The 25,157-nt window shown below is 37.3% G+C and overlaps 2 protein-coding genes across 5 annotated transcripts; one reads left to right on the forward strand and one right to left on the reverse strand.

Moving 5' to 3' along the window:
- The first annotated feature begins 1,722 nt into the window (after positions 1-1,722).
- vsnl1b (visinin-like 1b) lies at positions 1,723-8,421 on the forward strand. The gene is made up of 4 exons (XM_026995576.2): positions 1,723-1,987; positions 3,741-3,908; positions 4,837-5,052; positions 6,441-8,421. Exons 2-4 carry the CDS (start codon positions 3,747-3,749, stop codon positions 6,636-6,638), a joined length of 576 nt encoding a protein of 191 aa, XP_026851377.1. The 5' UTR covers positions 1,723-1,987; positions 3,741-3,746; the 3' UTR covers positions 6,639-8,421.
- Positions 8,422-8,913: 492 nt separating this feature from the next.
- On the reverse strand, positions 8,914-23,284 carry smc6 (structural maintenance of chromosomes 6). Of its 4 annotated transcripts, none has more exons than XM_026995574.2 (27): positions 23,233-23,284; positions 22,545-22,701; positions 22,328-22,445; positions 21,539-21,644; positions 21,317-21,453; positions 21,182-21,243; positions 20,986-21,066; positions 20,614-20,715; positions 20,405-20,524; positions 20,218-20,313; positions 19,360-19,506; positions 19,120-19,208; positions 18,264-18,431; positions 17,265-17,443; positions 16,609-16,810; positions 12,853-12,967; positions 12,501-12,664; positions 12,136-12,271; positions 11,684-11,764; positions 11,414-11,584; positions 11,178-11,315; positions 10,741-10,886; positions 10,512-10,637; positions 10,192-10,297; positions 9,445-9,597; positions 9,208-9,305; positions 8,914-9,122 (listed from the first exon to the last, which is right to left on the reverse strand). In XM_026995574.2, exons 2-27 carry the CDS (start codon positions 22,680-22,682, stop codon positions 9,044-9,046), a joined length of 3,258 nt encoding a protein of 1,085 aa, XP_026851375.2. In that variant the 5' UTR covers positions 22,683-22,701; positions 23,233-23,284; the 3' UTR covers positions 8,914-9,043. The 4 variants fall into 4 exon arrangements, with proteins under 4 accessions (XP_026851375.2, XP_026851373.2, XP_026851374.2 ...); XM_026995572.2 differs by having other exon boundaries at positions 8,914-9,125; XM_026995573.2 differs by having other exon boundaries at positions 8,914-9,125; positions 22,545-22,698; positions 23,233-23,281.
- Positions 23,285-25,157: the final 1,873 nt, after the last annotated feature.

The following is a 25,157-nucleotide window of genomic DNA, read 5'->3' on the forward strand; positions in this document are numbered from 1 at the left end:
CCTTTGTTGTAGCCTGCTTCCCCTGTTTGCCTTCGCGTATTTTGTTTGTTTGATCATGTATCCTTGTACTCTCCGTGCTGGTTCTATGCCCCTGGACTACTCCAACGACTACGACTCTGGATTTGTCCCTAATAAGTCTCGCTCTTCTCCGCACATGCGTCCGCCTCCTTACTGCTCACAGTTACATTTTCCTCCAAATAAAGATTTTTAAATCATTTTAAATCATTTAAATCAACACTAATCATTAATTAAAATGGTACTTAAGATTGTTTAATCAGTGTATGGAAAACTAAGTATAGAGTTTACATAAGATCAGGTAATTTGTGCCAAAGTGCGAAAGTGACCAATGGTAGCAGAGAACGCATAACTCGGTGTGCAGTAGCTACCTTTCTTTCATAATTTCTGTCTCTTCCACTCTAACTCCTGAAGTCCCCATTGGATTATGTGATTCAGCCATAGCCAGTGCCAGTGTGGTTCACGGTGACAGTCTCATCAGTTCATCCGATCTATCTAAATCCTCCTGTGGGTTTTTATGATGCTATCCAGCAACCTCCAGTTCCCAGTGCTTTTAGTGGGCATGCCCCTGGTTTCTCAGAAGGGAATATGCATTGTAAAAATGGAAATGACCCTCCAAAAGTAATGCAATGAAAAGTGCTAAATATTATTCTATTTGTCAGTCAGATTTCTCTTTCTTTTCAGGAAACTTGGAGTACCTTAATTTTTAAGATTGGTATACAGATATCTGTACCTTGAACTGATAATGAAACCTACCATGGAACCACATGAACAGATTAACTCTAATCAAAATATAATAGGCCTTCCCCTAAAATAACAAAGTTAATCAACATCATTAGGTGTACATCAAATAAGTTCACTGTATAACAGTGATCTGATGCAAAAAAAAAAGTTAAGTAAAGGAATGTTCCCTTTGAGCATACTTTAATATGAAGTAATGTGAACATATTTTATGAATGACAGTATAGCAATTAATACCTCCTGTTAGTGATATTGAATTAAATAATGCTTAATAAAGGAAAATGTCTGTGGATTTTCAATTTTAAATGCCAGTATCTTTCTTGTGTAGGTGAATTTTACCCTGCTACATTTTACAAGTCTTCCTCAAATAGCAGTAATATTTCCGTGAGTGTTCACAGTGCTTCAAAATCAATCTAGAAGCAGTTTAAGATGTTTGCTGTGCAGAATAAATTGTGTACCTTGATGTTTGGTTTGGCAAATGAAAAATAACTGTGAAACGTTTACTCATATATATATATATATATATATATATATATATATATATATATATATATAATCTATTAGTGTTTAAAGCCTTAACAAGATCCACTGTGTGACTGTTTGACATTGACACTGACAGCAAACCAAACATTTGTTACGCATAATGTCATTTTAGTTGAATTATTATATATAACGGCTTAATAGGTTCAAAATACTAAATACTACTATAGGTTCTAAATACTAAATAATACTAAATAGGTACAATGTTTATGAACGCAATTACACTGCTTTTTTGAGAATATGACATTTTGTTACCATCCAGAACCCGCAAGTGATAAGTAATACCGCAATTTGTCTCCTCTGCAAATTGTGCCTTAATATTACGTGGTCATATAACAGTTAACGTGGTGTTTGCTGACATGAGGACTTGAGGAAAGGAAACATACAATTTGCGCAAACTCAAACAGCACGCTGAGGCTCGCGGACAAACTGTCGCCTAAGACGCCTGGTCGTTTCGTGATGCTCACTGTATGCCGCATGTCTGGCGTCGCATAGCACAGTCTTGTAAGACGGGAGAGGGATCGGCCCCTGCTGCGTGTCAGCCGGAATTACATTTATAGATTGTTAAGTATTCAATAAAGGCGGCGCATCTGAGGAAGTTGAGTCCGTGCTCACGCAAACCTTAAGGGTTCTGACCGTTTCATTTACCTCCACCATACGCTTCCATTAGCCTCTCCCAAATTACTGTAAGGTAAGAGGCAATTCTCTGTATGAGCTGTGGGGGAATTATCTGCATTCATTTTCTGATTGCAGTTATTTATGAGGAATGCGTTGTTTGTTCGAACGAAGTGATCGGATTTTCTGCTTAAGACGCAGTAAATGGATGAATGAATGAACGGGCGTGTGAATGAATGCGAATTTTCACATGTATGTACATGGCCTGATTTCAGCACACTGCATATATGTTCACTAGGGAGTCGATACGATGATGAATAAATTATGATTTATTATGAGCGCAGACATCGTGATATGCTACAATCGCACACGACTCAAATCGTCTCATATATTATCTGTTGTTCGTATGTGCCTTGTAGCATAGGACTGATTTTTTTTACATAGTATCAAACGTCAGCTGGGACTTTAGCAGGTGTCTTAGCCACAGTCTAGAAGCCCACGGTAATGTTTTGCGATGTCAGTCCAGCGCAGTGCCGTATGTGACAAATGTGATTGCGTCTTTCTTCTGCGGGGTATGTTAGAGAGCTGACAAATAAAAAAAGGAAAAAAAAGAAAATGGAAGACTGCATATATGTGATACATAGCTTGATCATGTTGACATACCTATATTGAATTCGGTATTACCGTAAATCACATCTTTTAATGTGTGACAGAGCTTTTTTAGAATTGTAGGCTATATAATACCTTAACGACACATACGACGCCTGCGTTAGTGGGTATTTAAAATCACCAAGCTTACACTTTTCTTTGGCCAGCCACAAGTAGTCAACTCCGTGTGTTTTTGAATTTATCATTTCCAATCTCTTAATGGTTTCCATTCTCAAGGTCATTCACTGAACGACTGGAGCTTGAAGGAGCTTTCAGAGCTGTTACATAACACGCTGAATTCGTAGTTGACGGCACAGGCTAATTAAATAGACAGTTTTGCGTCTCTTTAATTAGCCTTTTTTTTTTTTTTATCTTTGAAGGTTTTACTGCCATTCCTGTCGTGCACAATGCTCGTCCATGTGTTACATAATATTGCATGCATGATGGCCTGCAAATAACAGTCAAAATGAAATGAAACGATAACGAAGCTCGAAAGCCCTCTTTCCCAGCCCCCGCCCCATGCGTAAACAATGTAAGATACCTTTGTGTATGTTCATTAATAAATTCTGCAATGCAGTGTGAAATTTATCTATTCAGAATAGAATAGAAGGCTGTTTTTTAAACCGATTGTTGTGGCCCAACTCTGTAAATGATAGCGCTGGTCATCATGAGGCCACTATTATAGCCTATTTTCAGAAAAGGCACACAAAGCAAGTCTTTAAACCCAGCTGCATTAAGAGTGCATATTTAAATGTAATACTAATATTAATACTTACTACTACTACTACTAATAGTAGTAGTAGTATTTTTATTTATTTACTTATAAACAGGCCTGTCATAGAATGCACAATGTAGTAACTGCTGCCTATAGACTTTGTTTTGGCTGCCCTACATTTGCTTCTTACTCTGAACTCTTGCAGGGATGCAGGAACATTAGAAAAATGTCTGCAAACTAGTTTATTAATTATAATTCTCCTTGTGAGACTAATTCTGTAACATTTCTAATGTATTCAAGCATTCATTGAAACTTAGATAATATATTTTTGATTAATTGTGCATTGTGTTTCTAGTCAGTAGGCCTATTCTTAATAAAACATTACCAAACAGGCACAGAAGACTGTTTATTGTAATCCGTGAACAACTTTTACTCATGGGTGTAAAAATATTTCTATTTTCTGTAGGCAATCATGGGGAAACAGAACAGCAAGCTAACCCCTGAGGTAATGGAAGACCTGGTGAAGAACACAGAGTTTAACGAACACGAGCTTAAGCAGTGGTACAAGGGCTTCCTGAAAGATTGTCCCAGCGGTAAGCTAAACCTAGATGAGTTCCAGCAGCTATATGTCAAGGTGAGTAAATTCAAATGGTATTTAATCAAGCTCTTTTATTCCTTACATGACAGATTTTCTGGATGCTCTATTTACTCATGCGTGCTTGAGTTTGGAGCCAGCAATAATTTTAAACCAAAGGGAGTGATACCCACGATGTGGGCTGTCCTAATAAAATAGCAGCTCAGTTTATATGCTGGGAAAGTCCAACAAAGATTCAGCTGTAAACTAGAACACTACCCTTAAAGCATCATAGAAGCTCTTAGATACAGCTAAATAATAGACCATCAGTTAGATGTTCTTTTGCATCTCCTACCACATTGCGGGAAAATGAGATGTGTTTCTGATGGGATTACTCATGTCATGCTGCTTTGAGGTTTGTGTACTGAGACATTTAACCACGCAATGGCATTTTGGAAAATGACTTAATTTGTTTCTATGAAAAAGACTTGATTTGTTAGGTTTCCTATAGTTTTGATGTCTTCCAGATTGCAATAAATCTCCCATGTATAATGCAATTTTCTTTATTGACTGAGCAATGAGCTTTCCCTATAAGTTGTTCCTATATACTTTAATACCAGTGTAAATCATCTGTAACTCAATGAATTTGCAGTTGCAGCTGCCTAAAATTAGATGTACATTTACAGGGCTAGTTACTGTGCTTGATGTTCATTAGGGCAGTCTGTTCATGTGCATACCTTTCTGTGGTTGTAACTGTATTCTGTGTATTTAATAGCACAGTATTCCACTATCATGAATACATATGCATCAGTCTTGCTATCGATCTTCAGATCACTGTGGGCAAGTTCTACCAGGAAAAATACTGAGGATAAAGAGACAAGAAAAATAGTTTGCAGTAACCTGAGGCAAAGTTTTTTGTTATGAAATCTTTTGCCTTCAGCAAGTTTTAACTCAAAAATACTTAAATGTGTAAATGTGTTTCTTGCAGTTCTTCCCTTATGGTGATGCATCAAAATTTGCACAGCATGCCTTCAGAACCTTTGATAAGAATGGTGACGGGACTATTGACTTCAGAGAGTTCATTTGTGCCCTGTCCATCACATCACGGGGAAGCTTTGAGCAGAAGCTGAATTGGGCCTTCAACATGTATGACCTAGATGGAGATGGAAAAATCACCCGAGTAGAGATGCTGGAAATCATAGAGGTATGCAGACATTTTACAAAAAATAAAATAAAATGGTGCATCATCTAATACTTTTTTTCTATTGTAGTATTCTATTGTGTAGAGAGTGTGCAGCTAGTAAATTAGGGATTCTTCTCAACTCCCTGTTGGCAGTTATCAAACTTAAAAGGATTTTCAGCAACATATATTCAGTTTAGAAGTTATAATACATTCCGTCCAATTTCACGGACCAAGATGTGTTTTTTCAGTTGGTTTTGAAACTAATTTTTATCAGCAGGCAGCTGCCTTCAGAAGCATTTATTTGCAGTCACAGTAAAACACATTATTGTAATGTTTTATTGTAAGATATTAATCTGGAGATCTACTTTTGGTATTAGGCAACATGATGATCAAATATATAAATGTAACAAACATGCCACGTTGAAAAAAGAGAAGCAGTAAGAAAATCTATCAGTGTTTCCCAGTTCCAGTACAAGTACATCCCTAGCCATTTGTAGCATTACAGCATTATAGGATTTAAACATTCCTGGTCACAAGGTTTAGAAAGCCACTCCATCATCCATCATTTACATCAGCAACTTATTAACTTTATGTTGCATCAGAATGTTTTACAACTGCATGATAAATCGGCATAATTATTGAAGTGTTATGACTTGACCTCGTTCATTGTCACTGGAGTTGGCTTACTTTTGTTTAAGTGATGCTTTTAAATGATTGCTGACAGCCAAGTGCTTATTATAAGTTTCTAGAATACAGAAGGAAGGCATCAAGAGCAGCAGCTATTTGGAATTCGCTTTGTGCCAATGAAACCTTTCGCATGATTCTAGCTACAGTCTGGAAGTGAAAATACCTCTGGTGGTCCATCTGAGCTACTAGTTGCACAGAATTGCCAGGCATCTTAACATGGTTACAGGACAATGCTACCTGCTCGCTTTGCTACGTGAATATGTGGACGTTTTACTCTCCCCTGCACAAGAGAGGACATTTATACTCTCCCTGCACAGAAGGGGATGTTTATACTCTCGCCTGCACGGGAGGAGACGTTTATACTCGCCCCTGCACGGGAGGGGACGTTTACACTCTCGCCTGCACGAGGCACTCCCCTGCACCATCTGCGAAAATTGCCATTGGCATTCCTTCTCTATTCCTGGCCCAGAACAGAACACAGCTCAGCTCATATCCAAGAACAAGAAAAGGGAAAGGGTATTTTTTAAGAACTAGAAAAACTAGGAAAGGGTATATGTAATGCTAAGAATTTCAAATAATATTTTCAGTAATTGAATAAAACAAATCTAAAACTATAAATGTAAAAGCAATGCAATAGATAAAGATTGTATGGCTGCAACATGCCCCTTCTTTTTACTGCAGACTAAATATAAAGGTATAATTTTTCTTCCATTTTTTTAAAGGCTATTTACAAAATGGTTGGCACTGTGATAATGATGAAGATGAATGAGGACGGGCTGACACCAGAGCAAAGGGTGGATCGCATCTTTAGCAAGATGGATAAGAACAACGATGACCAAATAACACTGGATGAGTTTAAAGAGGCAGCAAAGAGCGACCCATCGATTGTACTGCTTTTGCAGTGTGACATGCAAAAGTGAGGGTGTGCCAGTGTGCACTGGACTCAGTATATTGTAATGTTTACTCATATTCAGCCAGTTCCACAAGATTAACACGAAATATATTTGGACCACTCAAATGAACTTGCTTCTTGTGGTTGATGAACAAACAAAAAACAAACAAAAAACAAAAGAAAACTAGTATGCATGAGAATGTCAAATGCTAAGAGTTAAGAATATACAGCACATTTAATTTCAAACCTGCAACAAAGTAAGGTGTGCAAAATGAGTCAGATTGTTTTCACTCTTTCATTCATTGGTAGTTGGTGAAGTGCTCCACAATAGGCTATTTCATTTTTAGCTACAAGACTTAAAGATCATATCACAATAGCTACTGTATTTCGTACGGTGGTTCAGGTATTAAAAGCAAAATGTCTCAATATAATGTAACAATTTCTATTAAAACAGTATGTTGAACTTTGATCTTTAAAATTCAAGGAGGGTAGAGGGGTTAATTTAGCCTACCTCCCAAATGTGCTTGTACTTGATGATAAATGTAAGTATTTGCATGCTTGTCCTAAGTGTAATGCCTAATCTCTCCTATCATTTCTTTTGGCAACCTTGACAAATAACATAAGGAGGCCTTATAAATGATAACAGGATCAGCCCATTAGATATCTTTCCTTGGGTGCATGTCCCCCGACTCTCCACCCCCCCCAAAATATTTACAATGTGTATTTGTAGAATTTATCTGTAAGGACAGCAATATGTTGTGGATATTGTCTTCGACAACTTTAGCTTTGCCTCTGCTATTGGTTTATTCTCTGCAGTGACAAAGGTTACAATACCCATTTCAGGTCCTTTAGTAACGTTGCAGTTGCAGACCAGTAAGTGAAACTGGCTCACAGGTTTTTCCAGCGATTGCCACACAACTGCCCAGCCACTTTTTCCGCCATTCCCTTTTTTTAAGTTATGTGTAAATCATGTCACTGTGCGCATGTTTGGATACCTGTAATTTTGTTTTAAATGGTAAAAATTCTGAGAAAGCAATTAAATCACGTTCTTTCTTTTCCTGGAGGGCTCTAATAATCAAGAAGCAATCCTCTAAAATATGTTTGGTATACAACCTCAGCCTAATGTGGTAAGTTTTTATTGAACTGTTTTTTTGTAAAATATTTCTACACAAGTTCTTGACATTTAATAACCACTGTTTATACAGTAATTTATGCATCTTTGAATGGAAAATGATGAGGGGTTTTGCAAGAGTTTTAAGCCACAACTTAATTTCACTACTTGAAGCAAATATTTGTTATTCACCACATACATTCTTAACAAAGGGATTCTTTGAGGGGTCATGGTAGAGAATTTTGTTTTGTCTGAACAAGGGTTAACAGAACTCTTTACAGCAGGATACATCCATTCCTTATGGTGTTTTACAGAACATCTATGGAGTGTTGTTTTCCTCACACCAATATTCCCTTCCGTTATAGGGGCAAATGAAAGAACCCCAGAATAGCGGCTATATTAACCCCATAGCATCAAGCCCGTGCATGTTCTACAAAGCTCAGGATGCTGTGAAGTATTTTTTTTTCGCTCCTAGGCCCTCCTTGTAGAAAATAATCCCAAACCTGCAGATGTATATCTCTGACATGTAAATATTTGTACCTAATATGGAAAAGAAATACCAAATTTAAATAAGTAATTTGACTGTGTAATATGATGTATGTGTTTTATTTGTGGCATGTCTTCAACTTGGTATGTAACGGTTGCACTGACAACATTGTGATTCAAATAAATAAACTGTCTGTGGGCTGTTTTCAGAAAACAGTGTGTGATTGATTGCGTGATGCTTGACAAAGAATGTAAATATATGTGACTGGTGCTATCTCAGTTTTCCTTCATATATAAATTGTTTTCCAGTATTCTATAAAGGTTTTATTCTGTTAAGAAAAAGGGAACCTGCTTTAAACAAACTGTAATTCTCCCTCATACCCTTGGAAACTTCAGATGAAAGAGTAAGAGGCAAATTGGAAACAATGTTTCTAGGGGATAAAAAAAAAGATGAGCTCCAGTAACAGTAGAGGAATATATATATATATATATATATATATATATATATATATATATATATATATATATATATATATATATATATATATATATATATATATATATATATATATCACACGAACGTACGCACGAACGCACACACACACACACACACACACACACACACACACACACACACACACACACACACACACACACACACACACACACACACACACACACGTAGCTTTAAGATATCAAACCTAGATTTCATAAACTTTGGTTTAATAATAGTTGCTGAGTTTTAAGAAATGGTTCTATGGAGCAGCTCCACAACTAGTAATACAAACAAATGTAATATATACAAAAACCAAAAACAAACTCCTTTTGACAGGGTCCTATAGCAAAACTTCCTCCTCTGTCTCTCTCTCTGGATCTTGAAGCTGGTGTACTTTAATATGAGGACTTTTGGGAAGACTGCTGAAAGAACATGCATTTTATATTAGCATTACAGATAATAGCATTACATGTTATTCCCATGAAGGTTCCTGAGTCTTCTTACCTGGTGGTCTGAGGTGTGATGAAGATGAACTGACGCAAATACTGGCGCTCAGAGAGCTCGAGAAGTAGGTCTAAGGAGATCCTACGATTGTGCATGTCCTTCATAGAAAACATAAAAGTGACAATGCGTTAACGTTGATGTCAATAAATCAGTATACAAATAACAGAATAAAAACATGCATGACGATGAAATTTGTCATCAATGTGCATAATTAATGTTTGACATTATTATGCTTACCATATAGACATCAAACTCATCCAGGCACCTAAAAGGTGACTCTGTGATCTCCCACAGGGACAGGATGAAGCACACTGTGGAAAAGGAGCGTTCTCCACCAGACAGAGATCGCATGTCACTGATGTTGTCATTCTCTTGACCTGGTGGTTTCACCTTAACCGGAAACATGAATTCAAAATACATTATACGTACTTCTCCATGTTTCACAACATACTATACAGAGGTGGGTGGCCATATGTGCGAAAGGCTGTTGTGGCTGAAGGTTTAGGTTCTGATAAAGCAGGAGTACACTTTTTCACTGGTTCAACCAGTTGATCTCAGTATTCAAACAGCTGATAATTGTTAATTATTCTTGTGTTGACTACGCTTTTGTGTGGTTGGAATGAAAACCTTCAATTACGTAGGTCTCTTGCAGATAAGGGTGCCCACACCTGTGCTACACTACAAATTTTTCCATGAGAATTACATGACATTCCACAGCATTGTCAAGCAATCTGCTACTTACAGTTCTTAAAGCAAACAATTTCTATAGGTTTGCCCTCCAACCAGGGTACATAATCAGTGTCTGTCTTTCTCTGAGATAGTCACATTCAAATGTTGTCATAAAGAGGCTTGACTTAATTATCGTGTAATATAGTGTAACTGAAATTACACTGGGTTCAGGTCCTCAGTTAATTAACTGGAATTGTGTCACAAGCCCAATTTGAATGAAAGGGTTGTATATATAAAAAGCAAAGAATAACCCACTGATATTGAGAGTGTTTCATTGTTGTGATCAAACATCATTGACCCACAGCAGTGCAGCTTGAAAAGAAAGTTGATGAAGTACCACTTGCATCTCACAGACAGGGATCTGCCATAAAAGCACACCAGAGGCCTTCTGTAAATTCTCTTTGCATTCAGTGATTAAATCATATTAAAGTATGTCAAGCATATTAAAAAAACTTTCCTTATCTTGTTTAATCATGCAGCCAAAACCATAGACCACACTGTCCACATTACTTAAAACATCTCAGAACATCACAGCATGCCTTAGGGTATTTATAACAATGTGCAACTCAGACTACCTTCGCAGTGTTTTATAACGAGCCTGCCTGTCAGTCATGATGTTGTCCAGACGATCAATAAACTTCTTCAGATCTCTCAGCTGGCTGGACTTGCTTTTGTAATTACTATGAGCCTCTGCATACTCCCTAAAAATAATAATGACTCACTCCAATTAATATATTTATTAGTTTTTTTGATTAATAGAAAGCAAGTCACTCAGTGGTGAAATGTTATGAGTGATGTTACAACCTGATCACTTGCTCCTGGTTGCCATGGCTGCTCTCCTGTGAGCGGATCTTCTGTCGCAGATGTGTTATCTCTGCGTCCAGGCTCTTGGCGCTCCGTTCTGGTCTCTGTGGGACAGGGCAGATTTCTCTGGCTTTCGCTTCAATGTCCTAATGAGAAAGAGGGGAACCAAAAGTTATACTGAGCAGAAGCAGTGTCTCTCAGCAACACTTGGAGTACAACTCCATATGCATTTCTCACTTTGCAGTCATTTAGTTCCTTTGAGGACTGCTGCATGCAGCTGTATTTAAATGTACATTTTCCAGTAATATTTCTACAAACCGCATATTTATTTTTTTAATATGCACATTTACTGCTTTTTAAAATACTTCTTAATAAATAAATAAATCTTAAGACCCACCATAAACGAACTGTAGGACAATGAGATTGCTTGTCATTACCTGTTTCTCCTCTTCTTTCTGGTCATGTTCAGCTTTCATGGCCTCAATATTGTCCTGATGTGCCTTGAGCTTATTTTCCAGAATCCTAAGGCTTCGACTGAATTTACTGCTCTCAGCTTCAGCTTTCACCTGCTCCTCCTGCTCATAACACAACCAAGGACTAATTCATTCACATAACTGGGTTAGAGGGGCACAGGTTGACTTGTTTTACCCACATTTCAGCCATTACTACCAACCTTTAACTGCTCCGTTTCATCTAAAAGTTGATCAATTTTGTTTCTCACATACTGGTGTTTCCGCTCAATTTCTGTGAGAGCATTATTGTGCCTTTCCAGTTCACTCTGTGCCTCCTTTACATTTTTTCTCTCCAACTCGATTTTCTGTTCATTTTCTTGAGCGTCTTCTTCCTATGGATTCCGGGGTTATGACAAGATGTATTCATTCAATTAGTTGATGATCAACAACAATAAATATGCTTGCATGAATGCAAATCATGGACCACACACCAGGGAACTGACGTCTTCCTCCTGTGACTCCTCGATGTTCTCCAGTTCTGTTATAGATGCTTTTACCCGAGTCATACTCTCCTGCATTGTGAAGATATGAGTGTCCGTAAGAATAAAACTGCAGCAATAAATGGTTTAAATGCTCATACCATAGCTTTTTTAAAAGGAACACTGAGGAAACATCTTTGCAGGACACATTAGCACAATAAGTCATATGAATAAGAGCTCTGAACATCAGAATGTTGATCCAAGACAACTTTGTAAGTGGTAACACTAAACTTCCTTAAAAGGAATTCAAGTGCTTATTACTACTTTGAAACACTTCTAGATTTTCATGCATTTATCCACCAAAATGTCCCCAGAAAGTAGTAACAGTGAAAGGACAGAATTTGTTAGCCTGGAGGAGAACAGCATTAGCTGAGATCTGAGGTCCTGGGCCCTGGGCCTTTTACCTGATTTCTTTTGCATGCTATGATAACACTGCGTAACTTCTCTTCCATGCTCTGAATGTCCTGCTTTACAGAGCTTAAGTGGCGCTGGAACCTGCAGAGCTGCGCCTGGTGATTCTCCACCTCCGTCTGAACAAGCCTGCCCAATTACAAAGCAAATATTTAAAGAATGGATGTCTATTTAATCCTAGGAGACATTCATAAATCAGGGTTTAAAATATTAAATGAGAGTAAAAACACATTTAGCTTATATTTAAAACACAACCACAGACATAATATGCATCATCACCGATTTACTCTTATCCATAGAAATGTTATTGGGTAAAATACAAAAAAGAGCATCTTACAACACTGATAATGATACTTGCCGAATTTCTGCCTGTGGATCCCCACCAAGGTATTTCACCATGACCTCTTTTTCGGGAGTGTAATTGCGGTTGGTATATATCTGATCGCCCTCTGCTGTGAAGGCCTCACGGCAGTTTCTGGGGGGCCTTTGTCCTTGCATGATTCTCCTTGCAACAGCGCTCTCCTTTGTTTTAAGATACAAGTAAAACTAATTTTAAGCAACTAACATGTTTTGGCTCTTTAAAAAAATTATATTCATGCATAGATGCAAAATATAACACTAGTTATAATTACTTCAAATTGATCAATAAATACATCAGTTTTAAAGTAATACTGTATGGCTGTGAAACCCAAAGTGTTTAACTGACTTACTCTGATGATAAGAATGCATTCAATGTTCCTCATATCTATAAGACAGTTAGTTATTACAGGGTTCTCAATGATGAGGGTGTCCAAAACTGATGGAAAGTCTGGGTGGTGCACACCTCTAACATCAAAAAATAGAAAAGAAAATACCAGTTATTATTTTCATGCATTATTCTGGATTGATAATTTATTGTTGAGCAGTAACTGACTTGTTACTGATTATTTTAAACCACATCTGTGCAGTACAAGTTCTGCTCCATTAATTCACACTTCACATGTAATGGGTATGTGAAGAAAAAAAAAATATTGGACAACTAATATGTGAAGTCATCTGAACTGAACAGTTGAAATAATCAGGCTGCATTTGGAGACAAGTATGCAAGTCACCAGGTACTAAAAAATTCTTTTTTATTTTCATTGAATGAAATATTAAAGAGGCAGTGCATCTAACAAAGAGGCTCCTCACATTAATATGAGACATCTGACTGAGTGTCTGAGATATTTGACATGGAGTGTCTCAATTCCTGAGGTGAGAAAATGTATTATAAAAAGTAGAAACATCCCCCTTTCAAAATCACACAGTATAGACCAATATCCCACCTACACACATTTCACACCCATGGACTCCCTCCCTCTGGTAAAACAGTGAGAAGCCCATTATGGTACATCCATCCTGTGAAATGCAACCCTGATCCTAAACTGTAGGAAATTTGTGGAGTTTCATTTTCACTAATCACTTTTACATATCTAATACATTACATTGCATGGCATCTATTGCTTTGCACTGTAGTTTTCCATGTAGGTATGAAATGAGAAACTGCTGTGCATCATTAAAAGTACAGGAAATGAGCTGTAGCTGCAGGAAGTACAGGAAATGAGTTTTAAATGATAAAGATCTCACAGCAAAAATACTGTCATGTTACTAGTCCATCCTCCATACAGGCTATCCACATTTTCAACATTTTTCTCTTTCACTCCTGCCAGTCTACACTTATCATTCCATGTTAACTCACATAGGCTTCCCAGTTCATGTAATAGATTTTCTTGAAAAAAGAAATTATATGAAAAACTTCTTTGCAAAACTGTGGCAGTACCTCCCCGCCAGCAGCCTCCATCTGGGGGCGGTGGTGTCCACGTGTACTTTTGTTTATATTGTGTATGTTGGATGTTTTGGTTTTCGGGTCATGTACACCCCACACAGGTGGTGCATACTAAGTCTCATTAACCGTGTCACCTGTGTGTCGTTATGTTGTTATTTTGTTCCTTTATAAGCTCTTTGTGTTTGTATAGCTGGTTGTAGGTGATTAACAATATGTTGGCTTTTTCTGCTTTTGTGTTTATGCATGTTTATGTGTAGCTTCTTTTCATTAAACTCTTAAGTTGGAGAGTTGAGTTTGCTTCCTTCCTTTTTGCACATTCTTCGCCCATGACAAAAATCATTTATCTCTACTACAAATACTTTTTTAGTTATGTATATTTGAACTTTGGCCTACTGGGCTAAATTTCATCACTTTTGCAATGCTTTCAAATGCTCATTCTAAGCCTCCCCAGTTGCTTGTTGTCAATATATTGATTTGGAATTTGTACTGAACATCCAAGAAACTCTTAGAATAATTTACAGTATGTATTCATGTACATATTTATTGCTGCATGGTTTACCATAATCAAACTAATAAACATAAATAATGTTTTATCCAAACTAAGAATCTTTAAATTTCAAAAATATCTCCAGTAGTTTTAATTTTCATACAAGTACATTTTTCTTTCTATTCAGTATTAATATAGTTCTGTCACATCTAGAAGTTATTTATTGCTGCATAAAAAACACAGATCTCACTAAACATAGCTTCAAAGTTGATAAACACTTTCTGAGATGTTTTGACTATATTTTTTCCCCCAAGAAGGATTATTCCAATTTCCTTGAAACGTTTTTATTATAATGTGTTAATATTCTTTGTTGATATACAAAAGATGTTATATTACTCTATTATTTAATCATTCTTTGTAAATGAGCATGTCTTATACTTGTCACAGTAGACAAAGCCAGAGCAACTCCATTGCTCCATGATCTGTCACATTAAACTGTTTAATTACAAAAATTTGGATTGCATTGCAAACTATACTAAATCTGTCCAAACCTGTTTTGGGTGGGGTTAGCCCAGACCTAAGCCTAATGCGACTAGTTAATGACGTGAGAAATTAGTTCAGTCGTACTAATTTACTTCCAAGATCTAACTTTCTTGACCCAAATGAAAAACAGCTCAGCTATCACACAAAGAAAACCCTGAAGAATGTAATATTACAGCCAGTGAAAACCAAAAATTATTCTAATTATTCTAATTAAAATTATTCTAAAATTATTGAATGATAAAGAACTAATATAACCTCTTTAACTCTTTATATACTGACAAAGAATAGTAACACTTTCCCCCAAAAAAGTTTCACCAAAATTGAAATAATCGTTCTTGGGAAAATATACACTCTGTGGTAGTCCATGGTATCTGCAGCACCAAATAATTTGACAGAACTACATTAATTCTACACAGAAAGAAAAATTGGTTTTATGTAAGTGAAAACTAGTGAAGATATTAATTTAGGAAAATTTGTCTTTGTTTTGGTAAAAAAAATATTTATGTTTATTAATTTGATTACTGTAAAATATTCAGTATTAAATATTTACATGAATACATACTGTAAAGTATTCTTAAGGTAATATGGCTTTGTAACGGCATTCCCTGCCATTATCCTCTTTTATGCGGCAATGGTTTTGCACGTGGCTTTTTTAATGTTTTGTCTTTTGTTGCACGTTTTTCTCCGTGTTCATTTGTTGGGGTGTGTTGTGTCTCTGCAACCACATCATTCCAGAATACTTGTTCCAGCTTCCCCTTGTGAGGCAGCTAGGAGGTAGAGACCAGAACACTTCTTGAGGGAGAAGAGCCACTATGAAATCCTTTAGTAGCCTTCCTGGATTACTTAAAGCTGGGGGTTTTGAACCCCCTTGGATCTGGGAAGGGGTCCCCCCTAGAATTTTCTTGAGGGGGAGGGAGTGGCGGGGGGTTAGTGGGCCCCTGGGCCCTGCTCCCCAAGGGCCAACCAATCCATCCCTGACTGTTGTGTGAGCAGGCCTGTTGACTAGTGTGTCTCTGCAGGCAGGAGCATGGTGGAGGTTACCCGTTTGATAGAAGAGCCTCGCTGACGAAAGGGGTTGCCATCTCTGCACCATCAACTAGTGCTCCATTAACAGAGAGGGACAACACTGCCACACGTCCAGTGATGGGGTCCCAGCCGGTAAAAGGGGGTGCTGTCTGTGCACCCGATCAACGTGGGCCCACGTCGTAACAAAACGGGGCAGCAGGCTATTTGAATAATCACGGGTGAAGCACCCAACAGACTGCACCCCTGATGGTTACTCTAAGTGGATAAAACTAGAAAAGGAACTCAAACCCTGTCCCAGTGGTGAGGTACGAAAGAGTAGAGAACTAGAGCACCCTGCTTGTCCTGCTTTGCCACTGATTTAGAGAGAGCTGTATGGATAACAATTTCTGTAGAAAATGAGGTGATGGCATGGGACTAGGGGTGAGAAAATCCCTTCTGAGCAAAAAAGCCAAATGGGAACAAAGCCCACTAGACTAGTGTGATGCAGGTATTGAACCACCTTTACATTACTATTCTTAAAAAAATCCATGACATGAACTGGTAGGTCTAGGGGAGCTGGTATGGAATAACCCTGTGGTAAACTCAGACAAGAAGTGATATGCTTACCGGCTTTGTACATTGTAAACACGGTCTGTGAATGGACACACAATGATCTGGGGACGGCTGCCTTTGGGAAAGTGCTGGGACATAAGCTCCTGCAGGACTTTTTCATCCTTGTAATTGTCACAGCAAAAGGTTTTCATGAAACTCCGCAAGCAACTTTCCACAGCCACAGCTAAACTTGGATCCTTAAGGTTGATGCATGCACCTGAGAATGAAAACAAATTCAAAATTAATTAATTTGGGTTTTTGTCACTCAAACAGAGGCACAAAGGGAATGTTACACATCCCCCCCCAAAAAAAAGTCACACATAAAACAGAAAAAAAACCTCCATCATAAAAATACACTGACCACCAACTTTAGACTTACACATATATCTATTAGACAAACACCTTGTTGAGTGTATAATCAGAGATTATAGCCCATGAGTTGCTATGTGCAACTTGTGTTAACACCTCTTCATTGACAGCTGAACAGTCCAACACCTCATTTGTTATTTAAACAAATATTTTCTAGAAAACATACTCCAAACTGATGGGTACAGCAATTATATCAGGAAGAATATCTCATACATGTCAGAAAGAAAAATAAATTTGGAAAGGGAGAAAAAGACTATAACTGTACACACAACCCAGTGGACAGTAATAAATAAGGGAGTCACCTATTGGTCCCACTGGTTTCTTAATGAAGCGCCCCTGGGCATGTGCTCTGTCAACAGACTCCAACAGTTCCGGCATATGATCCCCAAAACGCCTCAGTCTGTTGGAGGTACTGGCTTGAAGCTGGTTCTTTCTCTTAAGTTTAGACTCCAGAGAGACCTGGATATTCTTTTCTTCCATGCTAAAATTTGAAACAGCAAAATCATTATTTATACAATTATGCTTTATTTATGTGTGGTACCGAAAGCACTCATCACTTATATGTTATGTGGCAATAAAAGTATCTATCTATAACAACTACAAACTTCAACTCCAAAAGGAGAGATATACAAAATAACATACTGAATATGAATATACAAAAGCACTGGGACAGTGAAATCATACACTTCACAGAAAATATTTAGATAGTACATTCGATATTTGTATTTGTACACATGAAACAATCAATAAAAATTTATATATACATATATATATATATATATATATATACATATATATATATATATATATATATATATATATATATATATATATATATATATATATATATATATATATATATATACACATATATACACACACACACACACATATATACACACACGCACACACACGCACACACACGCACACACACGCACGCACACGCACGCACGCACGCGCGCGCACACGCACACACACGCACACACACGCACGCACACGCACGCACACGCACGCACACACACGCACACACACGCACACACACACACACACACACACACACACACACACACACACACACACACACACACACACACACACACACACACACACACACACACACACACACACGCATGACACTATTGCCACCATGTCTCACTCTGGATAAGAGCATCTGCTAAATGCCATAAATGTAAATGTAAATGTCTTAGGAGGCTATGTGTTCCATTACACTTGGTACTTTTTACAGTGTGTTTTTTCAAGTCACTAGTCATAGCCATCTTGTGGAATAAGTCAAGGCTGACCTTAGCTTGTCGTATTCTTCCCTTCCTTTGAAGAGGGCCTGCTGTTTCTCCTTTATTTCCTGATTGAGAGCTGTAGACTCACTCTCAAATTTTTCCAGCTGTTTCTTCAGAGCAGTTGTTTTCTTAAGCTGCTGTGTATGCTCCACCTCGTGATTCCTTCTGCCATTACTGGCAAAAACAATCAGAAACGATCAATTATAAAGGCACAACATTGCATGATAGAATGATAACACTACCCATCATTGGGCAAGGATCTACAGAAAATAACATAGAAAGTAGACATTTTTACACCTAACATACTACATTTTTTGAATTTATTTTGTTGGTATGTTTTGAATGGGTTTTTTTTTTTGATGTGTCAGTCTTGAAGGTACTCATGTTTATTTTTTTTTGCTTTATCATAATGTGCTACAAAGTTTTGTTTTTCTCCCAGATTTTGTATAAATGGTTCAATTGAGCCCTTGCAACAAAAAACCATACATGTCCATTTACTGTTTTTCCACATTCTACAAAATAAAAGCAATAATATAAAGCATTATTGCAAGTTTTATTTTTAAATGCCCATATGAATGAAGTAAGGTAAGCCTAAATAAAGAATACTTAGCATTTTAATTTAATTTTAATGTAAAAGTTACACAAAATCAAAAACTAAAATAACTGATTACACAGAAAGGTGAAATGGCTGATATGTGGTTTTTCCTTGCAAGGGTTCATCAGTTTTGTAAATGTTTGTATGTGGATACTAAACTGAAATGACCAGATTAGCAAAAGACAATTATGATGTAAAAATTACAATGTTTCACAACATTGTGTCAAATATTAATGTCAGAGTTTTGCACCTGACAGTATAACTTACCTGTTACTTATCTTGTGAATTCTCTCTTGGAGAAGACACTGTTCCTTTTCTAATTGTTTCAGTTTATTCTCTGCACGGAAATACACTACCTGAAAAAAAAAAATCTAATCTCTAAACATCTCCAGGTGCAAGTATGCATGTGTCTGCTCTGATACAGCAACTACACATCACCCATAAAACTTTGAATGTAACAGGTAGCTGGAAAACAAAGTTACAATGTAAACTGGGACAATATCTTACTTCCTGGATCTTCTGAGCTTTGCTCTTCAGCTTGTTCTCTTCTTTCATCTTGCGACTCTCTTCTGCTAAACATTCCTCCTCTTCCTTCACCTTTCCGATTTTCTCCTGGATATCCTGCAATCTCTTTTCAGCAAGAGTAACTTTGGTCTGGAAGAGGATGCACAGATCCTTTCAGAAAGAGTCTAGAAATAGCTGTGTAAAAGGTCCAACATGCTCTGTCATTTATTGTACTTATACAATAAACCACAGAAAATAAAATAAACTACAGAATGACTGCTCTGCAGTTTATTTGATAGCTTTTTTACAGCTCCATATGGATACTGAAACATTTTACATTGGTAGAGATAAAATTGATTCCTCTTTAAAGTAGATGTTTTATTTGACTGACAACAAGAAGATTGATATTACATGTTTTCAATGAGCACATTTAAATTAACTGTTGCATATTAATGTCTTTGAACATCTATTTATGAACACTGCAATAGATTCAGATGTGCACTTTCAACCAGTAAACCTTCTGTGAAGCAAAGCAATTTGTTTACATTTGTAATAGTTAAAGATGTTTGGTTGTATTTGAATAATGAACATTTTGCCATTGGAAATTTTTATATATACCTGTAATATTGAAAAATAGATTGAGGTAATAACTAAATTAATTAATTGTTTATTAAAAGTTAATTGCTAATATTTAATTTGGTCAGTATAATCAGGTGCCCAACTGTTATCCTGAGTTTATCTTCTTCATGGAAGATAAGAACATTTGTGGATGAACATAATCAAAGATAGCGATGCAGAGACACCAGTAATTAGTAATGACAAATGCACAGGAAAAAGCAATGATAGTTATTCAATATGTACCTGATAGAGCAGAAGCTCATCTTCATGGCTGGTATCACTCTGTTCTTTTTCAATTTGTTCTTTCAACTGTTGAACTTGCCACTCTTTTTCTCTCACCTGTTAGAAGAAAAGGTCTTACTAAAAAAAAAAGGTTATTGCGTGTAGAGTCTACAGTGACAACAAGGGAACAAGTAATGGAAAAGCATACCAGGCACCACACCATCATTTTCTTCAAATCTTCCAGATTCTGCCTCATATTGTCAAGTAAAGATAAACTTTCATACTTTTCTTTCTTTTGTAAAAACAACTGCCTGAGATCTTTGAGACACTGAAAATACAATGAACAAAAATTAATAAAATAAATGAGCTACAGATTTACAAATATAGTACAATTGTCTTAGAAAAAGGATAGATCACCTCCTCCTGTTTCTCCACTTGGTCTCGGGTGCCAGCTTTGGTCTGCTTGATGTGAATGTAGTCTCTCTTCATCTGCTCAAGCAGAGTAGCCTTCATGAAAAACTTTAACCAGAAGGAAGGGAAACAGAGACTCTGTTAACAAATTTGATTCAATAAGTCTTACTGTAAAGTAAGCCAGATAACCAATAAACTTAATGAAACATCTAATTTTACTGAGGTTAGTCATACATAATGATTTAGATGTCCAATTGTGAATGTGATAAAAGATGTAAATATGAAATAACCAGTAACCTACATGCTGTAAATCATTCAACTATCTCCTTTTTTGTCTGCATATTGTGCACATACGGAAAACTCTCACTAAATGATCACCTTGTATTTATCAGCTTCACTTTTTGAATGCAGGAACTGCTTACTCATTTCCTGATTTAGGATTGAGACCGGATTGTCAACCTGTAGGTAGAAGAAAAAGGACGGTCTAAAATATGAATATAACAAATACAAAATTAATTAACTTAGCTGAAATGAACTCTAATTCTGCACAACCCCCCACCCCCCCAAACATTACCTGTATATTAAAATGATCCAATATTGCAGTTAATTCCTCTTTCTTAGTGGATATAATTTGCCCTGCAAGCAGAGGAAATCTGATCTTATTTTTATTAAGATGAGCATGTGGGACAGTGAATGAACTGAATATTACCAGTTTTGCTTTTTATTTTGCATGTCCTGCAGCCATCACTTGTGATTCTCTGCTCAATGCATATGGAGTCTCTGTATATGTCCCCTTTATATGCATCACTACCTCTGTTTTTCAATTTTACTGTGACTTCTGCAGAGCTGAACACAAAATAGCAAGAATACACAGTATTATACATCTTATTTAAGCAAGGTTTGCAAACCTCAATTTTTTAATTAAACTGACCTCTCCCCATATTTTACAAAACTCTTCAAAGATGCTCCTCGGTTGGTTGTAGTTGCTTTTCCACCAAGACCCACAATGAGAGCTGTGAGGATAGCACTCTTCCCACCTATTGTTGACAAAAATCATATCAAAATCAATCATATTTACCTGACACTCTTGTACAGTGTCTTACATATATTTATCAGTATAACAGTGTGTGGGAATCAAACCCATGACATGCATGTTGCTAGCATCTTGCTCTACCAGCTTTACACTGTAACACTAACACAGTTACTGTTACACTAATACTGTGCAGCCAACAATCTTTAGAACCAAAGTAAAACCTTTCACTGATAATCCATAAAGGAGCCAAGGAATAGTGCTATGTAGTTCTCGCCCCTCTTAGTAAACTTAACAATAAGGGGGGAGGGGGTTACCTCATTTCATGTTTAATACAACTGGAGATTTAGTGTCTTAAGTGCAATAATAATCCAGAGTACACATAACAATCCACTGGGGAAACAAGAGTCAGTGGATCATTGATGTGTTTATTTCTCTAGTGCACCATGAAAGCTCTCAATATGCAGCCTCGTGGTTATGAATGTGAAGTTTCTACTGTGCCACTAAAACAACATGAAAACACTTCCTAAATTTGTTCCATATTACTGATATCACTGATGTGCTAACATGATTCTTCTAAAGCAGAATGGCTGCTCATGGTTATTTCCAGAATCAAATCATTCTGAGTGCACATAAAACGATAAATCAATGTAATAAAATGCAGTAAACAGAAATTCTGCTCATTCTTACTTCCATTGTTTCCAACAATGAAGTTCACATTTGGTCCAAACTGAAAAGGGCCCAGCAAAAGATGACTCATGAAATTCTTCAAAGTGATACTTTCAATTACACCAATATCCCCAGCGTTCTGGGTGAAAAAAAAAAAGTTACTTCAGCACAGAATACTATAGCATTCAGAACTGTGCAATTCTGTTAATCAATCAACTTAATAATTTAATTCTCAGACGGAGGGAGAAGACGAATGATCCTGACGAAGTCTCCCCTCGTCGTCAGCGTCATCATCCTCCACGTGTGTTGTGCCCTCTGTCTTACGGGTTTTACTGGGTTTCGCAGCATTCTGTACATTGGACTTCCTCTTATTCATTGTACAAATATGGTGACTTCTAGAGAGAAAGGGCAGCTTGTTAAGATCTATATCACTCAGTTAAGTCATGCGGGAAAGAAGTCTTCATGTAAGCGAACTTCCTTGTTAACTTTGCTTAAACTCGATGTAAGGGTCTGAGCTGAACTTATTAATTAGTTAGCTATCCTAGATTGTCAGCTCCCGCTGTCAAGACAAGAGCTGAAATCTAGACTGTCGACGTACCAAAAAAGTCTATATCCTACGATGCCTAGTGAACCAGACACGGAACGTTTTTTTTCATTTAGCTATCGAAATGATTAAGTAAATACAGTAAACTTAAAAGTAAAGAGCCAACAGAAATTCGATAGCTAGCTTGCTAACTTAGCTTCAACACTAGATGCGTCGTTATGGCCAAAGACAACACAATTCGTAACCTGCAACCAGTCTCTGACAAGAGTAAGCTTTGTGCCAAATATAGTACTAGACAGCTATGCCACTTATGCATTGATGGAAAAAAAAAAGCTACTATTAGAAAATTACCGAATTGCACAAAATATTAAACTCCACTTACTTTATTTCCCTCTATCTGGAAAAGGACTGTTAAGCTTTATTGTGGCTTCCTGGTTAGTAACTGAGGTTGTAGGTGTGGCTAAAGCAACAGTCCAACTAACTGATCTGGTCGATTCGATTTTCACAGTTGCGCGATCACGATTCTCTAATCTTCACAAGAGCAACTATTCTCGATATTGTTTTATCTTCTCTCTCTCACATGCATAGCTAATGTAATCCAGACTCTTTGCCGAATCAGAAGCAGCAGATGACCAAATATGTTGAGAAATTAACGATAAATAAGTTCAGTACAGAGAGAATTCTGCACTACTATTGTATTTCATTTAAGTAATCTCCAGGAAATCCATAAAATACTCGTTGTAATACTGTAAAGTGATATCTTGATTCCAGGCAGACGTGGGAAGAGTAGCCAAATCTGTACTCAAATAAAAATGGTTTTAGTAAAAGTCCTCATTTAAATTATTACTTAAAGGCCCTGCACAGTATTTTGCCTCCTTACTCAAATGTTATATTAGCAAATTAGTTATATTAGAAGTATATAATTACCTTCATACTTCTGCTTCGGACATTTATTTGGCACTGCAGAGTGTATAAAATAACCCATTTTTTATACTGCCCCTTAACTACCGTTTAGGAACTACACTTTATTTGGTGTTATCGTTTACATAATAGATACCACTCATTGACTAAAGCAAATCATAAGCTACCTTATATTGTATATTCATGAACATTGAAATAAACTGACCCTCCCATACTTCACTCACTCCGCATCGCTCGAGTAACAGAGATGGCACCTGCATATAAATTCTGTTTTTGGATGCAAGTGGGAGAAAAGTTAGTCTTTACATTTTATTCTATGAAACAAACGGCTCAGATTTCTATCTGGGTTTAATTGCCACCAAATACAAGAGCCTGTAGCTGGCAATTCATTGTGAATTCATTTGAAAATTCGGCTCAGTATAGCTCCGGATTTGCCAGCCAATTAAAGCTTAAAGCAACAGGTTTCCAGACAATTACAGGAGGCAATGTGGATGATAAGTTGGTAAGTCTTTATTTTTAATTAATAGTCATAGCTTCTACACTTTAACACGTTAGTCAACAATGTAGCAAACAATGAGAATATAACAAAATGTAATCATATCTTCACTGCCAGCCTCCATGGACCCACTGCAGTTTGCATACCGCCACAACTGATGCAACTGATGATGCAACTGCACATCTGCTCCACACCACACTGACCCACCTGGACAAAGGGAGGGGTAATTATGTTAAAATGCTGTTTGTCTACTACAGTTCAGCATTTAACACTATCATCCCCTCCCTACTCACTACTAAGTTGGAGGATCTAGGACTGCATACATCCCTGTGCGACTGTATCTCCAAATTCCTAACAGACAGACCACAATCAGTACAGTTGGGCAACTGTGTCTCATCCACCTTCACCCTCAGCACTGGAGCTCCTCAGGGTTGTGTCCTAAGCCCCCTGCTCTACTCACTGTACACCTACGACTGCACAGCCACTTCCAGCTCCACCATCATTGTCAAGTTTGCTGACGACACCGTCGTCATGGGCCTGATCTTGGACAATGATGCCTACCTGGAGGAGATTAAACACCTGGAAAAGTGGTGCCAGGAAAATAATCTCCTCCTAAACGTCAGCAAGACAAAGGAGCTAATCGTGGATTGCAGCAAGAAGCAGGAGCGGCACTACCAACCTGTGAGGATCAGTGGAACCACGGTGGAGAGAGTAGATAGTTTCAGGTACCTTGGTGTTCAGATCTCACAGGACCTGTCCTGGTCCCGCCATACCAACTCCTTGACAAAGAAGGCTTGTCAGCGTCTTTACCACCTCAGACGCCTAAGAGACTTCAGACTGCCCTCCAAGGTACTGCGGAACTTCTACACCTGCACTATCGAGAGCATCCT

The sequence above is a fragment of the Electrophorus electricus genome, chromosome 13, assembly GCF_013358815.1.
Source record: "Electrophorus electricus isolate fEleEle1 chromosome 13, fEleEle1.pri, whole genome shotgun sequence".
Lineage (NCBI taxonomy): Eukaryota > Metazoa > Chordata > Actinopteri > Gymnotiformes > Gymnotidae > Electrophorus > Electrophorus electricus.